Source organism: Cetorhinus maximus, chromosome 14 (assembly GCF_964194155.1).
Source record: "Cetorhinus maximus chromosome 14, sCetMax3.hap1.1, whole genome shotgun sequence".
In the NCBI taxonomy this organism is placed as follows: domain Eukaryota; kingdom Metazoa; phylum Chordata; class Chondrichthyes; order Lamniformes; family Cetorhinidae; genus Cetorhinus; species Cetorhinus maximus.
The window spans coordinates 80773987-80796429 of NC_135892.1; the positions used below are offsets into that span (position 1 = coordinate 80773987).

The 22443-nt window shown below is 39.7% G+C and overlaps 1 protein-coding gene across 5 annotated transcripts in view; it reads left to right on the forward strand.

Annotated features, from left to right (window-relative positions):
• The window catches only part of eml4 (EMAP like 4), a 367604-nt gene extending 345412 nt beyond the window's left edge, over positions 1-22192 (forward strand). For 4 of the 5 annotated variants that reach the window (XM_078557148.1, XM_078557147.1, XM_078557149.1 and 1 more), the window contains 3 exons: positions 2142-2240; positions 13134-13264; positions 20305-22192. In XM_078557148.1, the coding sequence (XP_078413274.1) occupies positions 2142-2240; positions 13134-13264; positions 20305-20523 (449 nt within the window). In that variant the 3' untranslated portion in view covers positions 20524-22192. The remainder of the gene's footprint in view (positions 1-2141; positions 2241-13133; positions 13265-20304) is intronic. The other variant, XR_013578703.1, reaches the window with a different exon arrangement.
• Positions 22193-22443: the final 251 nt, after the last annotated feature.

Genomic DNA, 22443 nt, shown 5'->3' on the forward strand with positions numbered 1-22443 from the left:
ATCAAATAAATTTTGAATGCATTTCTAATGTTTCACAAATGTCATTTGTCTCCATTACAAATATTTTAAACGTAAACAGGCCAGGGTATTGTAATTACGTGTGCTTCTGTTGAAAATTAATCTGAAATGGTGTGTAGCAACAGACTGCAGATTGCCCAACTTTGCCTGAATGTTTGCCTCTAAGCCTACTGACGCTCTGACAATAATTATTGCTTACTCTTACCGTAGTTCCTTTTATGTAACAAAAGCATATCAGGGCATAATATGGAACAGTGACAAACATCAATCAGGAACTGGAAGTAAAGTTAAGGGGATTGATTTAAATGTATATAAATGCATGGAAGCAGGCCATTTGGCCCAATCAGTCTGCACTGATGTTTACCTTACACAAAAGCAAATGATCCAAATCACATTTACCCAGCATCTTGCCATATCCCTTCATCCACATATCAAAACTAATCTTAAATGTTGATATAGCATCTGCCTCTACCACTAACCCTGAAAGTGAATTCTTCATCCTCACAATTCTTTGCAAATAAGTTTATTTTGTTCTCTGTTTTAAATTTTGTATTTTTAATCTTGTCTCAATGGCCCTTCAGTTTAGATCCCTCAACTACTAAAGAATAATCTGCTTCTATCTACTTGATCCCATTCTTTCACGCTTATATCATAGTAACCTGAAATCTGCGTTGAACTAATGAAGGAGCAGGCTCAAGAGGCCGAGTAGCCTATATTTGCTCCAAATTGTATTAATGTGTGTATTTTTCCCATCAGCTCATGGTATAATAATTAGAGGACACAGATTTGAGGTTTTGGGCAAGAGATGCTAGATCTGGGGGGTGGAGGTATATGAGGAAGAACTTTTTTATGCAGCAAGTGGTAATGACTTGGAACTTGCTGCGCATGAGGGTGGTAGAAGCAGAGACAATGAATGATTTTAAAATGAAATTAGATGGGCATTTGCGGGAAATCAACTTGCAGCTCTATGGGGATAAAGTGGAGGAATGGGACTGACTGAATTGCTCAACAGAGAGCCAGCATGTCAATGCGCTGAATGACCTCCTTCTGTGTTGTAATGAGCCTAAAGCCTCAATACCCTTCCTGCAGTATGAAGTTCTCTAAAGTGTTCTAAAGTTTCTTATGGGTTTATAGGCTCTTGATAAACCATAGTGTTTTACCTTAAGCTGATGCTACCTTAATGTCCTGATAAGTTACACCTGCAAATCACTCCTTTTCTACATCACCACGCCTACCTCCATTGAGAGCCCCTTGAAGTAAATTCGGAAATTTTGTCTTGAGGTGACACATGAGTTGGCAAGAGTTTTGGTGATGATGAGAGTAGAGATAGAATGTGATCACATGTTGATACAGATAATCGCTCAGAAACCAGTTAAACTCTACCACTTAGCCAAGAATCCATAATAGCTATTATGCATAGTCACTCCACCTATGTGATTTTCAAAGTTATGCTTTGGGTTTATTTTATTAGGAATTGCCCCACTCTATCTCCATAGAGCTGCAAGGTGATTTCCCTCAAATGACCACTTAGCTTCTTTTTGAAATCATTCATTATCTCCACTTCTATCCCCTCCTAGGCAGAGTTATAGGTCATTACCACTCACTGCATTAAAAAAAACTGAAGCTTACTAAAAGTAAGTGGGCCCTTCTGTAACGCCTAGACACTTGGAACCTGATCTAAATTTTAATCTTATTCTTTATTGACATTCACACCATAGCGCCCCTTCAGAAGAAATTTAGCCAGCATTGGCTTAGCCATCATGAGAAAGAGTGGAAATGGAAGGGCATCTTTAAATGTTGCAATTAAGTTCATTTTGGAGCATCTTTCCAGTGGTGTAATTGAGGAATCAAAATAGATGCAGAAAAAAATTTTTGAAGAGAGAAACACAATACAACGATGCTCACTTCATGTTGGTGAATAATTCAACAGTTCTCATCCAGAGTTTGAGTGGGAGTGTTTCTCAATGGAAGCAGAGGAATTCACATTTTTTGTCCTCTCTCAAAAATGACTGCTGGAGGGTGGAAGTGTGAAAATTAAAATAAATTCCAAATTTTAAAAAACATCAAAGCTTAGTAACTGGAAATCCTGTGTTTTGACTAATATAAAGGCATTGTGTTTTTAGGGGATATTCAGAATGGCTGTAAACTGATCAGAAATCGCTCAGAATGCAGAGATATGGAATGGTATACATATACATGTGTTCTGGGCTTTCATGTTTTTGGTAAGTAGTTGCATTATTATATATTATTTGGTGTCCCTGCTTCTTTCTGATTCTCTCCTGTGCCTAGAGATGCATGAGATAGACAAAGCACGTCCATTTCCGTAGCTTGTTTTCCCTGGAACAAGTTGCTAGCGTGTCACCTAAGGCTATAGCTTGAGGAACACCACTCCACATCAAGCATGGCTAACCAGGAGACTCTCCCTCTCTTGCCTGCCAAAGGCATATTGGAAGGTTGATAATCAACTTATCTGGCCACATTATGAACGCACCTTCCATGGTCAGTAAGTCCTGGAATGGGACTCAAGCCTGCAGCTTCTGGCTCAGAAACAGGGACATTACCCACTGTGCCACAGGACCTGCTATTTGGCATACCACTGCATCAATATTATTTTTTTATTAATGCATCACCATACAGATTATAATGTAAAATGTAGTCATAGGTGGTGTGGTGGTTCATCTCTAATTGAAGCACCACATATTATGTCAAAAGGATTCCTAAGAGCAAGATTTTCATCTCGAGCATGTTATTATGGAAAAGCAATGAAGAGACCTCTGAGTCATGGTTTAATATGTAATTCTGAGCAATTTGAGCAGGGAAAGCAGTTCCACAGTGAAAAATACAGAAACAATGTGTTATCAACAGAAGTAATGAAGAGTAGATATAAAAGTGATTCAATACAAAATTATTAACATTTTATTAATGTTGAAAAATTAAGAAATTATCACTTTTATTTCACATGAATTCTTATTTTGAAGCATTATGGCATGACTTTTATATTTTAACTAGTCAATTAATAAGTCAGCAATTTAAGCTATGTAGCTTCTAACAAAATAATTACTACTACCAAAAAAAGATGCTCAACTATTGCCATCTCCTGGGCTCATAATAACATTACTACTTTTTGGCATTGGTAAATGTTAATCTAAGTGTATTGATGTATTTACTCATATCAAGGATATACATTATTATTTGGTGTCTAAAGAGATTTACCCACCAAGAATCAGAAAACCATTGTTATTCAGAGGATGGATAAAAATCAGAAACTCTGCAATGTATAACTTAACTATTAAATATTTAATTCATACGATTTGTAGCCTCTGGTTTGATTGTTCTCAGCTACAACTTTTTTCTTTTGAGTAAATGGCCTTGGGATTGGACTTTGTACAACTAAGGCTATGTTACACCTTTGAATAAATTCTTTCCTCAAAGAATTTACTTTCTTTAAGAAATTGCATAATGCAATGTCTGAGAACAGAGCAGATGACCAATCTCAATGTAAACTGAAATCCGGCCAAAGAATAATAGATAAGTTAGTGCAATTTGCTGAAAATTAAAATGTGGGACAGTTTATATTTGCCTTTTCTGGAAAATCATGAGAGTTTGAAATGACACACTAAATTTAAACTTGTTAATTAGTATAACATTAAGACTTTTTCAACTATTATGTATGGAATGGTGATGTACCATTTTTATAAATGTCTCTGATGTATTACTTACATACCTTACACAAGCGTAACTCAAGCCAACTTTCAGTTAAAGCTTGAATCATAAAACTGCTGCAGCCCCTTGCTTTTCCATGTTAGAAGATTTGTCAGAATCAATGTTTTCTTAATTGCTGAGAATGGAATCAGTTTAATAAATATTGCCATTTCCTTTGTAATTTAAAAGCTGCAAGTTTTTTTAGAAAAGTAATTTTATTGAGTCATATAAATGTATTGCTTTTTAAACCCAAAGGTTTTTCTGACACACTCTGTTTAACTTCCTTTTTTCATTTCTTAATGAATAACCTGCCAGTTATTGAAATGCCTGGTCACATAAGATAAAAGCTTCTCAATCAGTAATGTGTGATAATCCCAACAGGAAAAATGTAACCCTAGATGGCTTGCAGTTCTGTTGCTTCACAAGAAAAAACTGATGAAAACATTTGGTCAAATATTCAGCAAGGGCTTTATTTTTTATCTCCTGAATAGATATTCTAAATTTGGAACAAGCTTTACTGTTACCTCACTGACTTAAACCGGTTCTGCTGCCGTTAATGTAGTTTGTGGTTTAAATCCGTTTCTTTGAGGGAAAAACATTCAAAATTTACTTTAAGGAAACAGATCAAATATTATCTCTATAAATTATTGACCTTTATGGTTTTCATTTTAAATTCTTAACATTTTCATATAGATACTATCCAATCATTGGATAAGTCTGGCAGTGAAGCAATTGCAAACAGCAAGGAACATTACTTTGGCATTTGTAAAGATTTGCAGAAAAGAGTATGTCCACAGGAATGTGGAGTGTAACAAAAAGACATGAGAATGTAAGAAATAGGAGCAGAAGTAGACCACATGTATGCTGTGCCATCCAATACAATCATGGCTGAGCTGCTACCTCAACTATGCTTTCCTGCCTGCTCCCCATATTCCTTGATTCCATAGAGACCAAAAATCTACTGATCTCAGCCATGAATAACTCAATGATGGAATGTCCACAACCTCTTGGGTAGAGAATTCCAAAGATTTACAACCCTCTGAAGTAAAGAAATTTCTCATTTTAGTCCTAAGTGAGTAACCCCTTATCCTGTGACTGTATCCCTGTATTCTAGATTTCCCAGCCAAGGGAAACAACCTCTGTGTCTACAGACCCCTTCAGAATTTTGTATGTTTCAATGAGATCACCTCTCATTCTTCTAAACTCCAAAGTGTATAAGTCCAATTTACTCAATCTCTCATCATAGGACAACCTTCTCATTCCCAGGAACCAAACTAGTGAACCTTTGCTGTGCCATCTCCCAGGGCAAGTATATCTTTCCTTGGATATGGAGACCAAAACTACACACACTACTCTGTGTGATCTTATCAAAGCACTCTATAATTATAGCAAGACTTCCTTATTTGCGTACTCCAATGCCCTTTCAATAAAGTCCATCATGACATTTGCCTTTTTAATTGTTTGCTGTATCTGCATGATAACTTGCTGTAATCCTTGTATGACTCCAACCGAGCCTCTATGAAAATCAACATGTAGAAGTCCTGTTTAAAAAAATATTCTGCCTTTCAATTCTTACTACTGAAGTAGGGATAACTTTACATTTCCCATATGACACACCATCTGCCATCTTGTTGCCCACTTACTTAACTTGTCTATACCTCTTTACAGCCTCTTTGTGACTTCCTCATAGCCTCCATTTCCACCTAGCTTTGTGTCATCGCCAAACTTAGATTACTCGCGGTCTCTCCATCTAAGTCAGGGGTGGGGAACCGACAGCCTTTAGGCCAGATCTGGCCCGTTGCTCAATTTCATCCGGGCTGCAGCAAGGTTTCTAAAAAATGTAGACCTGTGACAGTAGGACCTACAAAATAGCATTTATCATCATCATTACAAATTTATTTTGGATAAAAGCATCAGCTAAATTACTATAATATTTAACAATACAATAATCAAATTCAGCCATCACATTAAAACAACAGATGAGTTGGACATTTCTGTATTCTCTCTTTAAAAAAAACTAAATTAAATTGATTTTTGTCTTTGTGGCCCGTGACTGATTTTGCCTGTGTGTGAATGGCCTGTGTTAAGAAAAAGGTGCCCCACCCCTGATCTAAGCCATTAATATAGATTGTTAACAGGATGGCCTGTGTTAAGAAAAAGGTGCCCCACCCCTGATCTAAGTCATTAATATAGATTGTTAACAGCTGAGGCCCCAACACTGATCCTTACAGCATTCTTCCAGTTACAGCCTGCTGACTTGAAAATACCCCATTTATCCCTATTCTCTACTTCCTGTCCCTTAAGCAATGCTAATCCATCCACGCTAATATTTCAACCTAAACCCCATGAACCCTTATCTTGTATGTTAAACATTTGTGTGGCCCCTTATCAAATACCTTTTGAAAATCCCAGCATTATGCATCTACTGACTTTCCTTTAGCTACCCTACTGGTTACATCCTCAAAAAAAAAACTCTTTGTCAAACAAAATTTCCTTTTCATAACACCATGATGATCCTGTCTGATCATACTATGATTTTATAAGTGCATCGTTAAGTCTTCCTGAATAATAGATTCTAGCATGTTCCCAATGACCAATTAATTGATCATTATTACCCTCTCTTCTCTATCCTTCCTTTCTTGAATAGGTTGTTACATTTGCTCCTTCCAGTGCCCTGGGACCATTCTAGAATCTGGGGCATTTTGGTTAATCATAACCAGTACATCTTCTTTTGGAATCTTAAAAATATACATTTATAATAAATGGGTATATCGAGACTCTTAGATAGGCTCATAGGCTGGATTTTAATTCCAGGGTCCGGAACTCAATGGCTCATTTCTGAGCCCCAACCCCATGCTGTATCAGCATCAGTGATGTGACATGATTTTTACTGGTCCTAATTAGTTCGGAGGCAGGTTCAGCATCCAATTAATGGTGCCGGGAGTGATCCAGAGGTGGGATTTCGTGCTGGAGGTCAACCAGGGGATTTGTTTGATTTTAGTCCCTTAAGTTTCTCTAATACTTTTTCTCTGCTGATAAGTGCCTTAAGTTCCACTAGCCCTGTGGTTACCCTTTCTTTCTGCTTGGTAGTTTGTGTTTTCTGTTGTGATGAGAGTCACAAAATATTTGTTCAACATCTTTGCCATTTGCTCATTCCACATGATAATTTCTCCTGCCTCTGCCTCTAAGGGACCAATGTTTACTTTAGCTACTCTGCTTTTATTTACTTGTTAAAACTCTTGCAATCTGTTTTTATATTCCTGGCTGGTTCGCTCACATTCTGTTTTTTCCCTTTTTATCAAATTTTTGGTTGCCCTTTGCTGGTTTCTATAATTCTTCCAATCTTTGCAATATTTTAAGCCTCCTCTTCTACTCTTTTAATCTAATGCTATCCTTATTTTCCCTAGAAAACCACAGATGGATCTTTCTTTCTTTCACTGAAACCTATTTTTGTTGAACATTTTGAAACATTTCTTTAGTTTCCCTCTGTTTATTTACCACCTTGCCTTTTAGTCCATTTACCCAATCAACCTTGGCCAGCTCTCCCTTCATACCTATGTAATTGGTTCTGTTTAAATTTTAAGATTCTCCTTGTAGACTCAAATGTGTTGCTCTCAAAATAAATGAGGTGAATTTTACAGCCCCCTGTTGGATGTGTTTTCAGCAGGGGGCACGTAGAATATGACAGGTGGTTTGCCCACTGCCTCCCTGTCTATCCTTAACTCGTTCCCCATAATACAGTGGGTGGGTAAGGCACCCACTAGACTGCCTGTCCTTAGGCCTACTGAGACATTTAACTGTCCATTTAAGTGACATATTGCTCTGGCCAGTGAAAGATGGACGAGAGTGGGAAGCCCATTTTTACACCATCTGAGGTGAAAAAGCAAGAAGGAAAGATGAGTACCTCCGTCTCAAAGTCCCCTGTGCACATTGGGGCATCTCCCTGAAGATGGTACCCCACCCCTTTTATGCTTCCCCCTTGGCCTCAAAAACCTGGTCCCCTACCCTCCTCCACCTCTAGCATGCCCAATCCCTCCCACCCAAAAAGCCTGGACTCTGCTCACTATGGTGCTATACTGTCGTCTTCGTGGAACTGCTTGCAGTCCCAGCAGCGTCCACTACTGAGTTCTGGCACTGCTGGGACTGCAGGAGCTGCTGGATATCAGGTGCTTCCACTGAGGGACGGAAGTCCCATTCTCAGCTTTCTAAGGCCACTGCAAAGTAATATTACTGTGGGATGGTCTTTTTGCAAGTTGGTCAGTTTGTGACCGACTTTTCTACCAGGGGATGAATAATCCATATAATTCATCCCAATGTGAAATTCAATTGCATTATAATCACTTTTTCCCAGAGAATCTTCTACTATGGGCAGGATTTCCTGGTCGGCAAGCAGGGGGCTGGGCCCACTCACCGACACGTAAGATGACCCGGGATGATGTCGGGTGGAACTCCCGATGTCACCCTGCGTCATTTCAATTTTCAGGTCGGCGGGGGCTCAGCCGAATCAGCTGTGCGCCCGCCGACCTGTCAATGGCCGCAATAGGCCATTGACAAACTCATTAACATAATGAATGGACCTGCCCGTCCAACCTTAAGGTTGACAGGCAAGCTGGGAGCCCTAGCAGGCTTCAGAAAAAGCATGAAACCTCATCAACGGGTGGGATGAGGCTTCATGTAGGTTTTTAAAAGTGTAATAAAAGTTTAACTATAAGTGATGGACATGTCCCAACTCATGTGACAGTGTCACATGAGGGGACATGTCAGGGAAATTTTATTTTTCTGTTTTTAGCATTTTTACATTTGGAGCCGATCTCTCTGAGGCAGCACTTAGCCTCAGGTAGATGAGTGCGTTCTTTCGCGCGCATGTGCGAAAGAGCGCACTCTCAGCTCAGGGAATCTTCCCCCCCACCCCGCCCGCACAGGGAGCACATAGCGCTTCCTGGCAGACGTCACACTGGGCAGGCCTTAATTGGCCCGCCTATGTAAAATGGTGGCGCACCAATCGGGGGCACTGATTGGTGGCATGCCTCCACGCGCCCGCTCCTGAACTCTTTGTCCCGTCCCCCCCCCCCCCCCCCCACAAGTGGAGGGGGGTGGAATTCTGCCCTATGTGATTGCTAATTATCCCTGCTTCTAGTTCTAAAATAGCTTTATCTCTAGTTGGCTCCACAACATATTGTTCTAGGAAGCTGTTGCGAAAGCATTCTAATTTTCCAGACTACCTTTGCCAATTTGATTTGTCCAGTCTATATGAAGATTAAAATGCTTTTTGACTATTACATTGCTTTTGTTGCAACTTCCAATTATTTCTTGTTTAATGCTGTGCCCCACCAGTGTTTTCTGACTTAGTTATTCCTAATCTCCACCCATATTGGGCAGAATTTTCTGCCTTCCGGGAGGGCGGGCCCAACCCCATCTCCGGTGGGCAGGGAGATGATCCCCGCCGGAGAAGCGGGCCCTGTCGCCATTTTACGTGGGCAGGCCAATTAAAGCCCACCCAGCGTGACGTCCGGCGGGAAGTGCTATGCGCTTCCTGTGCAGGCAAGGGGGAATTCCCCAAAAGCAAGAGTGCGCTCTGTCGCGCATGTGCATGAAAGAGCGCACATCTCCCTGAAGCTAAGTGCTGCCTCAGGGAGATCGCTTACACTTTTAAAAATATTAAAAATAGAAAAAAATAAATTACCTAACATGTCCCCCTCATGTGACAATGTCACATGAGATGGGACATGTTCATAATTAACATAATAACTTTATTAAAAAGTTTAAAAACCTGCATGAAATCTCATCCCGCCGTGGATGAAGTTTCATGTTTTTCAGTTTGCTACTGGGGCTCCTGGCCTGCCCGCCAACTTTAAAATTGGACGGGCAGGTACACTAAGCACTTTAATTGATCTGTCAATTGGCCATTGACAGGTCGGCAGGCCCGCAGCTGATTTTGCTGCAGGCCCGCCTTCCTGAAAATTTAAATGGACCGGGATGACATCGGGGGTTCCACCCGACATCATCCCACGTCGTTTTACGCGTCGGCAAACGGGCCCCGCCCCTTGCTAGCCGACGGCAAAATTCTGCCCATTGATTCTACGCCTTGATCTGATCCAAGATCCTTTCTTACTATTGTCCTTTTTATCAAAATTACAGCTTCTCCTCGTGTATTCTGTCTGTCTTTTTGAAATGTTGTGTACCCTGAAATATTTATTTCCCAACCTTGTAATCATGTCTCTGTAATGGTGATTAATTCAAATCTATTTATCTCTATCTGTGTCACTAGTTTGACTGTTTTATTATGAATGCTTGGTGCATTCAGAGAAAGAGCCTTTAATTTTATTTTTTTTAAACCACTATTTTTTGCATGAACCTTATTTGTGGTGCACCAATACCATTAAACTCTTTCCCCTTCCTGTCCCATTCTGCTTGTCCTTATAAAAGTTGCTACACTGCTTTGTTGCCCTGAAATTTTTTTAAACCTTCCTTCACCTGACATCTACCAACCCCCGCCCCCGCCCCCTCAACCCCGCACTCCGCTTTTAAGAGAGCAACCTCAGTGCATTGATTCCACAGTAAAAAAGGATGAATCTGATAAACATTGAGCAATAAAAGAAAGAAAAATTGCAATTCTAAAATAAGAACAAGAAATACTGATTACTACTGAATGTCAGAATCTAAAGGGAAAACACATGTTATGGCATTTAGGTGGCATGTCCCTTTGATGTAGGGTACACATCCAAAACATCATAAGCTGTCTTTTCTCTTGACAGTGTTTCTTGTTTTTGATCAGCATGTTGTCAAATGGTTGGCTAATAACACTAGGGCCAAGGACAAGTTTAGATGCTATGAAACTTAGCCTTTATATGGTGAGAGATTTATGCCAGGTCCCAAAACATAGGTCTTGTGCAGAGATCTGCAACTTGAACATTAACCTGCCATGATTGATGGCTTGATATTGGTGGCTCTCCTGTACTACGCACTGCTAAGTCAGATCTGTCATCACTTGATATTCACATATAGGTACACTACGGAACAAGGAGAAATTCTGACACATTTTGCCTTGCGTCCCCCTTAGCCTAACAGCCACTGGCCCAATTGTATTTTCCTCATTTGCCCACCCAACTCAGCAACTAAATCAGTATAGACCAGGGATTAAAGTGGATCCTCTTGGTCTGTCATTAGAAACCATGCTGTATGAGTGAATTTTCACTAGAATTCTCATGTTTGTCACCATTATTTCAGTGGATGAGATGTGGAAACCTTGGGAAAATGGTGTAACAATTTTCTGGGTTTCTGTGGCTCTTCTACCAAAATTATGGTGGACGAGCAGGAGAATTCGCATTGAAAATCAGTGTTCATTTGTGGTTGGTCATCAGTGAGGCTGAATATTATTTCTTTAATATATTTACCCTGAATAAATATCCCAATAATCTGTTACAGAATAGTTCTTGATAATGCAATGGTTCCCCCTTTTTCTGCATGGAATTGTATTCAAGGACTAATAGTATAAATACTGGCCAAAACTAGAATGGAAATTTCATGTAAATGTGACGCTGTATATATTCTAAATAACACAATTCAGACACATGGTTTTGAGTGTAGCTTACTGCCTAGGTTTCAGATACAAATGTAAATTTATGAAATATTACAACACAGAAACAAAGCTGAATGCATCAAGTATGTACCTGTGTTTTTCTCCACAAACTACCTAGTCCAATCTTATTTTCTGCTCACTTCCCATGTCCTTTAATATTCCGCTTTTTCAAGCTAGTGTCTAATTCCCTTTCAAAATGTTTTTTTATATGGATCCTGCAATAGTTTGCATCAAAAAATTACAAATACCAACCACGTAAGATTGCTTTCTTCAGACTGAGGTTGTTTGAACCCACAATTAGATTTATTGGATTGTAATCACTCCCCAGCATTCATCATCCTCTAATTAGTGCATTAAAAATTGCAAAGGAAATGAGGTTTAGACCAGTCATTCCTCACTTAGCCATAAAGGAAGTAATTAGCAGCATGTATTGATTTATTTAAGCAGTGCTGTATATGTTTGAACTTAGATATTTCACACCACACTAAATAATAAAGGCTTAGCTATGATCTACAGCCATCACAATTGGAAACAATAATTGGCACTGCTTACAAAAATGAATTAACAATTATCTAAAATTTGTCTTTTTTTTTTCAAACAATTCAAGAAACTCAACTGCAAAAGAAAGACTTGTAAAATGGTTGGAGTTATATAAACAATGGGCAGAATTTTCTGCCTACCGGGTGGGCAGGCCTGACCCAATCTCCGGCGGGCAGGGAGCTGATCCCCGCCGGAGAAGTGGGCCCTGCTGCCATTTCAAGTGGGCGGGCCAATTAAAGCCCGCCTAACGTGATGTCCGCCGGGAAGCACTATGCGCTTCCTGTGCAGGCGGGGGGGATTCCCCAAATGCAAGAGTGCATTCTTTCGCACATGCGCACGAAAGAGCGCACATCTCCCTGAGGCAAAGTGCTGCCTCAGGGAGATCGCTGACAGTTGTGAAAACATTAAAAATAGAAAAAAAAAAATCCTTAACATGTCCCCCTCATGTGACATGTTCATAAATTTCACTAAAACTTTATTAAACTTTTTAAATCCCTACACGAAACCTCATCCCGCCGGTGGATGAGGTTTCATGTTTTTTCTATTCACTGCCAGGGCTCCTGGCCTGCCCGCCAACTTTAAGGTTGGATGGGCAGGTCCTTTAATTGTTTTAATGACCCTGTCAATGGCCTCAATTGGCCATTGACAGGTCGGCGGGCCCGCAGCTGATTTTGCTGCAGGTCCGCCTTCCTGAAGATTTAAATAGGGTGGGATGAACCTCTGACGTCATCCCACATCGTTTTACATGTCAGCGAGAGGGCCCTGCCCCCTGTTCGCCGACGGCAAAATTCAGCCCAATGGGTATTATGGAAGTGCCAATTTTTTTGGCAAATTCAAAACGCATCTGTGTGTGATTGTTTGACCTTTTAGTCCTAAGATGAAGTATTACATTTAAAAATACATTGGTAGTAGCAGCAATACAAAATACAGTTGAAACCCCAACATTCCTCGATCGACCCACCCCGCCCCCAACCCTCTAATACATCCTTAAGTTTAAATATTGCAATTTCCTTAGTACGATACATGACAAGGTACTGTTATTATTTAACATAGAATTCTTCACTTATTCTTTAAGTTATCCACCTTGTAATGTTTTCGTCAATACAAAAAATTGATCATTTCTGCAAGACATCCTGTGGAAAACTAATTCTTTGTGACTCAAGAATCCATGTTTACTTTCTGTATGTCAGATAAACCTGTCAGATTTTTTTTAACTCACTCTTTAAAAGGACATTCCTATGTTACTTGGAAACTGAAGAGAAAATGCATGATGCATGTTTTTCATTCCTTGCAGGAGTGTGGCCCGAAGGCTCGGATGGAACAGATATCAATGCACTTTGCAGATCACACAGCAAAAAAGTAGTGGCTGTTGCTGATGATTTTTGCAAAGTTCACATCTTTCAGTACCCCATTTCCAAGCCTAAGGTGAATAAGATTTTATTTCCTATGTATTCTTACTAAGCTAAAGGTTATGGTGCCATAGTCAAATCAGACCTTGAATCCAGTGACCAAAGTTAGATTAGTACACCTGAACACCACTATACTGGTATTTTTTAAAAGTACATAATTTTGTTTATACGTAAAAATTATAATCAGTTTCCTTAATGTAGGCTGTACTATGGTACCATTCCCTAGGTCTTTGGAGGCTGGGAATGCTGGAGTGTGCCATTTCAAAGCGCAAGTTTCCCTGACTCAGTACATCAGCATTCAACTTGAAAAGGAATTTTGAAGAATTACATTTTTGACTACAATAGGTGGGAATTGGGGTCAATGCTGAGACTACTGTTGTTCATAATCTATATTAACAATTAAGAATTTGATTTAAAAGGACAACTTCTAAATTTGCAGATGGTGCCAAATTGGGAGGGTTATTCAATCCTGAGGAGGATTGCAACAAGTTATAACAAATTTGTTAACTTGCTGAATGGGCAAATAATTGACAAATGAATTTCAACAAAGATAATTGTGAGGTATTACATTTTGGTAAGTAAAATAAGGAGTCATGTATTACTGGAAATTAAGAAGCTAAAAGGGGTAGAGGAGAACAGGGATCTTAAGCAGAAATACACAAATCACTAAAAGTTGCAGTAATTCCAAGTCATTAATGCCATAACAAAAGCAAACCAAACACTGGGGTTTATTTCTAGAGGAAAAGCCCGTAAGTTATGCTAAACATATATTGAATCTTGGTTAAATCACAGTTGGAGTACTATATGCAGTTCTGGTTGCCATTTTATAACTTGGATGTAGAGACGCTGGCGAGGATAAAATAAGAAATAGAAGGAGGAGTAGGCCATTTGGCCCCTCGCGTCTGCGCTGCCATTCATGGCCATCCGTGGCTGATCTGATTGTGGCCTTGACTCCGCTATCCTGCCTGACTCCGTAATCCTTGGTTCCTTGGAGATCAAGCCTCTAACTCAATCTTGAATGTATGCATGGCCCAGCCTCCATTGCTCCCTCTCACAGAGAATTCCAAAGATTAACAAACTCTCAGAGAAGAAATTCCTCCTTATCTCCATCCTAAATAGGAGATTCCTCATTTTTAAACTGTGCCCCCAGTTCTAGACTCCTGAACAAGGAGAAACATCCTCTCAGTTTCTACCCTGTCAAGCCCCCTCAGAATAGTATATGTTTCAATAAAATCACCTCTCATTCTTCTAAACCCCAATGAGTACAGGCCCAACCTGCCCTCATAGGAGTTCATCCCTTCATCCCAGGAATGAACCTAGCGAACCTTCTCTGAATTGCCTCTAATACAAGGATGTTCCCACTTAGGTAAGAAGACCAAAACTGTATGCAGTACTCTAGGTGCAGTCTCACCAATGCTCTGTGCAGTTGTAGCAAGACTTTCCTATTTTGTACTCCATCTTCCTTGCAATAAAGGCTAACATTCTATTTGCCTTCCTAATTACTTGCTGTACCTGCATGCTAACTTTTTTTGATTTATGCAGAAGGATACCCAGATCCCTCTGTACTGCAGCATTCTGCCGTCTTCCATTTAAATAATCTGCTCTTTTATTCTCCTTGCCAAAGTGGACAATCTCACATTTTCCCACATTATTTTGCACACTCACTTAACCTATTGCAGATTCTATGTCCTCCTCACAACTCGCTTTCCTACTCATTTTTGTATGCCTGCAAATTTGGCTACAATACATCCAGTCCCTTCATCCAAGTCATTAATATAGATTGTAAATAATTGAGGGCCCAGCACTGATCCCTGTGGCATGCCACTAGATATAGTTTGCCAACCTGAAAATCACCCATTTATCCCAACTCTATTCCCTGTTCAATCCCCTATCCATGCTAAAATATTACCCCAACACCATGAGCTTTTATGTGGTATATAATTGAATGACTTTTGGAAATCTAAATATTCAACATCTACTGGTTCCCCTTTATCCACCCTGCTGGTTACATCCTCAAAGAATTCTAATAATTTTGTCAAACTCTCTTTCTCTTTCATAACACTATGTTGACTCTGTTGACTCTGCTTGATTGTATTATGATTTTCTAAACGCCCCGCTACTATTCTCATAATAATGGATTCCAGCATTTTCCCAATGACAGATATTAGGCTAACTGGTCTATAGTTTTGTACTTTAGGTCTCCCTCCTTTCTTGAATGGAGGTGTCATATTTGTGGTTTTCCATTCCGCTGGGACCTTTCCAGACTGCAGGAAATTTTGGAAGATTACAACTAATGCATCTATTCCTGCAGCTATTTTTTTTTAAGACCCTTGGATACAGGCCGTTAGGTCCAAGGAATTTATCAGCCTTTAGTCCCATTAGGTTTCCTAGTATTTTTTCTCTCGTGATAGGGATTGTTTTAAGTTATAGAGTCATAGAGGTCTACAGCACAAAGGCCCTTCGGCCCATCAAGTCTGTGCCGGTCAAACAAGTACCTAACTATTCTAATCCCATTTTCCAGCACCAGGCCCGTAGCCTTGTATGCCATGGCATTGCAAGTACACATTCAAATACTTCTTAAACGTTATGAGGGTTTCTGCTTCTACCATCCTTTCAGGCAGAGTTCCAGATTCCCACCACACTCTGGGTGAAAAAATTCTTCCTCACATCCCCTCTAAACCTCCTGCCCCTTACCTTAAATCTATGCCGCCTGGTTATTGATCCCTCCACCAAGGGGAAAGGTCCTTCCTGTCTACCCTATCTATGCCCCTCATAATTTTATACACCTCAATCATGTCCCCCCTCAACCTCCTCTGCTCCAAGGAAAATAACCCCAGTCTATCCAATCTCTCCTCATAACTAAAACTCTCTAGCCCAGGCAATATCCTGATAAATCTCATCTGCACTCTTTCTAGTTCAATCACATCCTATAATGCGGATTCCAGAACTGCACGCAATACTCTATCTGTGGCCTAACCAGTGTTTGATACAGTTCCAGCATAACCTCCCTGCTCTTATATTCGATGCCTCGGCTAATAAAGGCAAGTATCCCATATGCCTTCTTAACCACCTTATCTACCTGTCCCACTACCTTAAGGGACCGGTGGACCTCCACACCAAGGTTCCTCTGATCCTCGGTACTTCTCAGGTTCGTACCATTCATCGTGTATTCCCATGCCTTATTTGTCCTGCCCATGTGCATCACCTCACACTTATCCGGATTAAATTCCATTTGCTACTGATCAGCCCATCTGACCAGCCCGTCTATATCCTCCTGTAATCTAAAGCTATCCTCCTCACTATTTACCACCCCGCCAATTTTCGTGTCATGCACGAACTTACTGGTCAACCCTCCTATGTTCAAGTCTAAATTATTTATATGTACCACAAACAGCAAGGGACCCAACATTGATCCCTGTGGAACTCCACTGGACACAGACACCCAGCCACAAAAACACCCCTCGACCAACACCCTCTGCTTCCTGCCACTCAGCCAATTCTGGATCCAATTTGCCAAATTGCCTTGGATCCCATGGGCTCTTAACTTTGTTATCAGTCTCCCATGCGGGACCTTATCTCACTCCTTTTTGCCTCCTTGATTTTCTGCTATTATTGGAATGTTTTTTGTCTTCTACTTGAAGACAGATACAAAATACTTGCTCAAAGCCTCTGCTATTTCTTTGTTTCTCATTATTAATTCTCCAGTTTTGTCTTCTAAGGGAACAACACTCAATGAAGCTACTCTCATTTTTATATTCTTGCACAAGCTCTTGCTGTCTGTTACTAGCTTAATCCCATGTTCTAATTTATCTGCCACAGCTTCTCCACTGTCTTAATTTTTGACCTATTTCCCAGTCCACTGTAGCCAACACTGTCTTCATAGCTTTGTAATTGCCTTTAAGTTTAAGATACTGATCTTAGGCTCAAGTTTCTCACCCTCAAACTGAATGTGAAGTTCTATTGTGCTAGGATCACACTTGCCCAGTGGATCCTAGAAGAATGTTTAATACTGTCTTTTTACCATTTTTCCCTACTCTGACCGTATTTGCCAGAATGTTTGTATCCTCTGTCACATCCTGTCATACTGAGTATCATTTCTCATACCTTCCCTGCACTGTTGCCTTGTTGACTTTCTAAATCCCATCTCACAAGAATCCTTGCCCCCACTATTTAGTTTAAAGCCCTCTCTACAGCTCTAGTTATATGATTCATCAGAATGCAAAAGAGATGCTACCAGAACTGAGGTTATGCCTTCGAGGGAGAAATGAACAGCTGTGGTCTCTTTTCTAGAGAAAAAAGAAGGCTGAGAGCTGAAAGACTTTGGAATTGTACAGCACAGAAGGTGCTCACTCAGCCCATTGTCAGGGTGCTAGCTCTTCCCCCATAATCCTGCAGATTTATCCAGTTTTCCTTTTTGAAATTTGCCATCTAAGAAGGGGAACGGAGATCGTTTAAACCCAAGTTGGCGCAGCTTATGCTTAAGCTCTTTATACTTGGGCAAATGGAATGTATCCCAATATATTGCTAGAGAAAAATTATTGCTGTGCTTCAGAAACTCATGACCATCGTGATGGCTTGCCACATATGTCGGATACCTATCTGACCTTAAAACAAAACGCGTTCCTGAGCTCTACATTTGCCAGCCATTTCCTCCATAGAACCATAGAAAATTTACAGCACAGAAAGAAGCCATTCAGCCCATCATGTCTGCACTGGCTGAAAAATAAAAAAACTAGCTGTCCATTTTAATCCCATCTTCCAATACCTGGTCCATAGCCTTGCAAGTTACAGCACTCTAGGTGCAGATCCAGGTGCCTTTTAAATGAGTTGAGAGTTTCTGTCTCCACCACCAAACCAGGCACTGAATTCTAAATTCCCACCACTACCCTTTGGGCGAAGAATTTTTTCCTCATGTCCCCTCTGATCCTTCTACCAATCACTTTAAATCTGCGCCCCCAGTAATTGATCTCTCTGCTAGGGGAAACAGGGCATCCCTATCTACTCTATCCAGGCCCCTCATAATCTTGTACGCCTCAATTGGGTCACCCCTCAGCCTCCTCAGCTCCAAGGAAAACAACCCCAGCCTATCCAATCTTTCCACATAGCTGGAATTTTCAAGCCCTGGCAACATTCTTGTAAATCTCCTCTGTATTCTCTCCAGAGCAATTATGTCCTTCCTGTGATGTGGCAACCAGAACCGTACACAAAATTCCAGCTGTGGCCTAATCAGCATTTTATACAGCTCCATCATTACATCACTGCTTTTGTTTTCTATACCTCATCCAATAAAGGAAAGCATTCCATATGCTTTCTTTACTACCTTGTCCTTGAGCAGCCCTTGACCAGTTCTGCTGTGTTCAGAATGAATCTCATCAAGAATCAATTTTCAGAATGAGAGTGGTGGTCCTAGTTGTCTAATGGCAGACAGTGGAACTGAAAGCTGCAAGTAATGTGCATCATAGGATCTCTTTGCTTGATATCCGTGGATATATTTCCATCACAAAATGTTGGTTATTTGAACGTAGCCTAAGAAATTGGAACAGGAGTAGATGAAATGGTCCTTTGAGCCTGCTCCCCCATTCAATACAATTGTGACTGATCTTCTGCCTCAACTCCACTTTGCTGCTCACCCCCCATATTTCTTGATTCACTGAGGGTCCAAAAATTTATCTATCTCAGCCTTGAATATATTCAACAATTGAGCAATTTTGATCGAGTAGACAGAGAGTGTTCTAACTCGCGGGGAGGAGCAAAACTAGAATCCATCAATATAATCAAGGAATCAAAGAGGGAATTCAGAAGAATTTAGAAAATTGAAATCCTGCAGCTTGAAAAGAAAACTGCCTGTTGACAAAGTAAAATGGCAGACTGAAGCTTTAAATTTAACCTGTGGAAGTTGGAACACTACCAAAATTAGCCATATTGTATAACTAAAACTTGAACAAACCATGTGGGCTCAGCATATCAGTGTAATCTTTTATACATCTTTGCTTAAAAAATGTGGATATCTGAAATTAATAATCTTAATGTTGTTCTGGCTTTTCCACCTCCTAAAACCAAAAAAAGAATGATTGTCAATGCCTTTTCATGAAGACAATGTTAAGAGACCATTTGAAAAGTGAACTTTATTTCTCTGAAAGGCAATTTCCTTGTCCCAAAAGATAGGAAAGAAATTTGGGACTGTGATTGTGGCACTTCTGGTTTTATTCAAAATGTCATCTGTGATGACCAATTAGAGAACGAGAGTGCAGAAATGAAAAAGATTTCTTTAAACCCAGTTCAGAAGTTTTTCCATTGTATTAGCCCAAGAGAAACAAAGATTTACATGAGTTTTGATGTAAGTACTTGCAAAATCTTGGAAAGAACAACTTATCGCAGTGACAGCAGACTGTGGTACTTCCTCCATATTAATTCCTTGTCCCACTGGGTGCTGGCTAGTGTCATGCTTTGTACTTCTAATGAAACGTTACTGGTACATTTACCTTATCTGCCTTTAGTAAAAATATCCCAGGCGAGGCACACGCTTCTTTCTTTTACTTAGCAATGTTTCTTCCCCTAATGTAATCCCAACCTATATTCCTAAGTGGGTATAAGAATGCTATGAAGGAGTTTCATGTACATGAGAGTATGGTAACATCCACCTTTATTTACATTTTAAAACAACAATCTCATAACAGCTGAGGGAGTGTTGGCATCCTATGATGCAGCATTGCCATTTCTAACTATTCCTGGGGATTGTCTGATTGTTCTGTCATCTCTATATATGAAACAGTCCATGTTCTGGACACCACACTGGATGCTTCTTTTTTTGCACTGGAATCCCACATTCACCATTAGCCTTGCATTAGAAATAAATATTATTATGAGGGTGAATATATATAGTTAGTGTTTTCTTGAAAGATGCAAGTTTTCATGATAGCAGATAAATAATAGTATATAGATATTAATTACCCATTATTTATTTCATAAACCTTCAGTTGCAGTCTGTTTATGCATCTGTGAATCCAGGGCTAGACCTTACATTTACCAAACCTTTCCCTTATGATGTGTTTCCAGGCTCCGAGCCATGTTTACAGTGCACACAGTAGTCATGTGACCAATGTCAGCTTCACCTACAATGATGGTCACTTGATTTCGACAGGAGGAAAAGACACCAGCATCATACAGTGGAGAGTGACAGAGAAGACACCGCTTCCATCAAATGGAAGCAACCTCGAGCAGAATGCTCCACCTTCTCCCACTGACGGTCCAACAGAAAACTCGTCAGTGTCTTAAAATTTCAAAAGATTCAGAGATTCTTGGCTTATATGATGAGGAATAGTGGCTGGGTATAGTGAATAGGGCTGCTGATTTTGTTTAATTCTGGTCTAATCTTCCATTGCAAGGATGGAAAGATTCCCAAGGGCATCACTTGCAAGTGTCAAGTGACTTTAATGACTGGCCAAAGTTGTTCTTGGGAAGAAATTGCAACACTTAAAGTAGATTTTAGTAAAGCAATTAATTAAATAAAGTCAGAAGTTACAGAATGTAAATACTGGAAAAAACACTTCTGTGGTTGGGATATGCTGAATTGAGTCCGCTTTGTATTATAAAGCATTTTTTTCAAGTTGAATTTAAATGATTGCATAACAAACAGCGTTAACTGTTAACTTCAGTCAAAATTAACTGTCATTTTATCAGGCCTGTTTGTGGCCAAGAATTGTGAATGAGATTGACTTGCACAGAGTCTTCTGGTAAACCACGACTGCCATGAGCATGGCACTGCCTTCTTGAATACTAAATATGCAATGTCTTCATATCACCAGTGTCTGGTGATCAAGTAGACATTTTTGTGATCTCTTATTTGAAGTGGGCTTGCTTACTTTTGTTTCAGATGAATTAAAACTATACCTCGTAAAGTGATCTCAAGTCTACACACACCTTCTGATTGTATCTTTTTTAATTTAAAATTAATTTTCAGTAGTGGATGTGTATTAGGAGCAGTTGCACCATCTTAAAGAAAATCAACCATTTGAAATAACTCTAGGATTTGGTGAAATACAAACTGCCTGGTTGGTTGTTCTTTCTTAGTCTGGTGAAGTTCGACAAGTTGATACCATATTTATATTTTATGCTGTATCATCATGGACTTACACATCTTAACAGTTGCTGTGTGTTAAATCTGGTCGTGGTCAGTCATGAAATAACGTGGTACTTAAAGTACACTATCAGGATATCAAAGTATAGATTTGTTTTGTGTTTTCTGGGGTTTTTTTCCTTTTTTTTTAGACCTGGGAAATTGTTTAGAATTTAGATTCACTTTGTTCTTGCTATACAAGAGGGGGAAAACACTCACTGACAATATGCAAGGGGAAGTGTCCAAATGAACTTATTTATACTTTGATTTGCATAGAATAAACTGCATCTTTATTTGATATGTTGATCCAATGCTTTTGGTTTAATGAGAAGTTATGGTTAGTAATTTTAGATGTTGTTAGTGTGCTTAAGTCTTAAGTGTGAAATCAAGTGTTTACCAGATCGTGCCATTCCAAAGTGGATCAGAACTGTCATTCCCTTTGAATCTGTACTCAGGATTAACTAATTACCAGGCATCCAGCAATCTAGAGAAAGTGCCTAGATGGGCTCAAAAAACATGTAGAGCTCCTTTAGTGTATAATAGGTGCTATCTGGGGATGCTATTGACATACAAGAGCCTTACAGCTACCAACTAACAGTATAACAACCATTGAATTGATGCATCGGTCTGCAATAACTTATGGAATTTAAGGTCGGAAATATGTTGCTGTATTAAAAACACACTCAATGATTGTAAGGGAAATACGATTGACCAAGGGTTTTCCAATGTGTTGATGTTAGAACTATGTGTTTTCATGCATTCCTGACAAATGCCATAAAAATTGATGGAAAAAAAAAACAAATAAAAGTGATCAGAGTGAAAATTCAACTGTTGGTGACTTTTCAATGTTCTACGATCTAACCTTGTTCTTCATTTTTTAAAATTTGTTCTTCGGATATGACAACATTGATAAGGCTGTAATAAAAACGGAAAATGCTGGAAAAACTCAGCAGGCCTGGCAGAATCCGTGGAGAGAGAAATAGAATTGACGTTTCAAGTCCATATGACTCTTCTTCAGAAGAAGTCGTCATATAGGCTGAAATGTTAACTCTGTTTCTCTCTCCACAGATGCTGCCAGA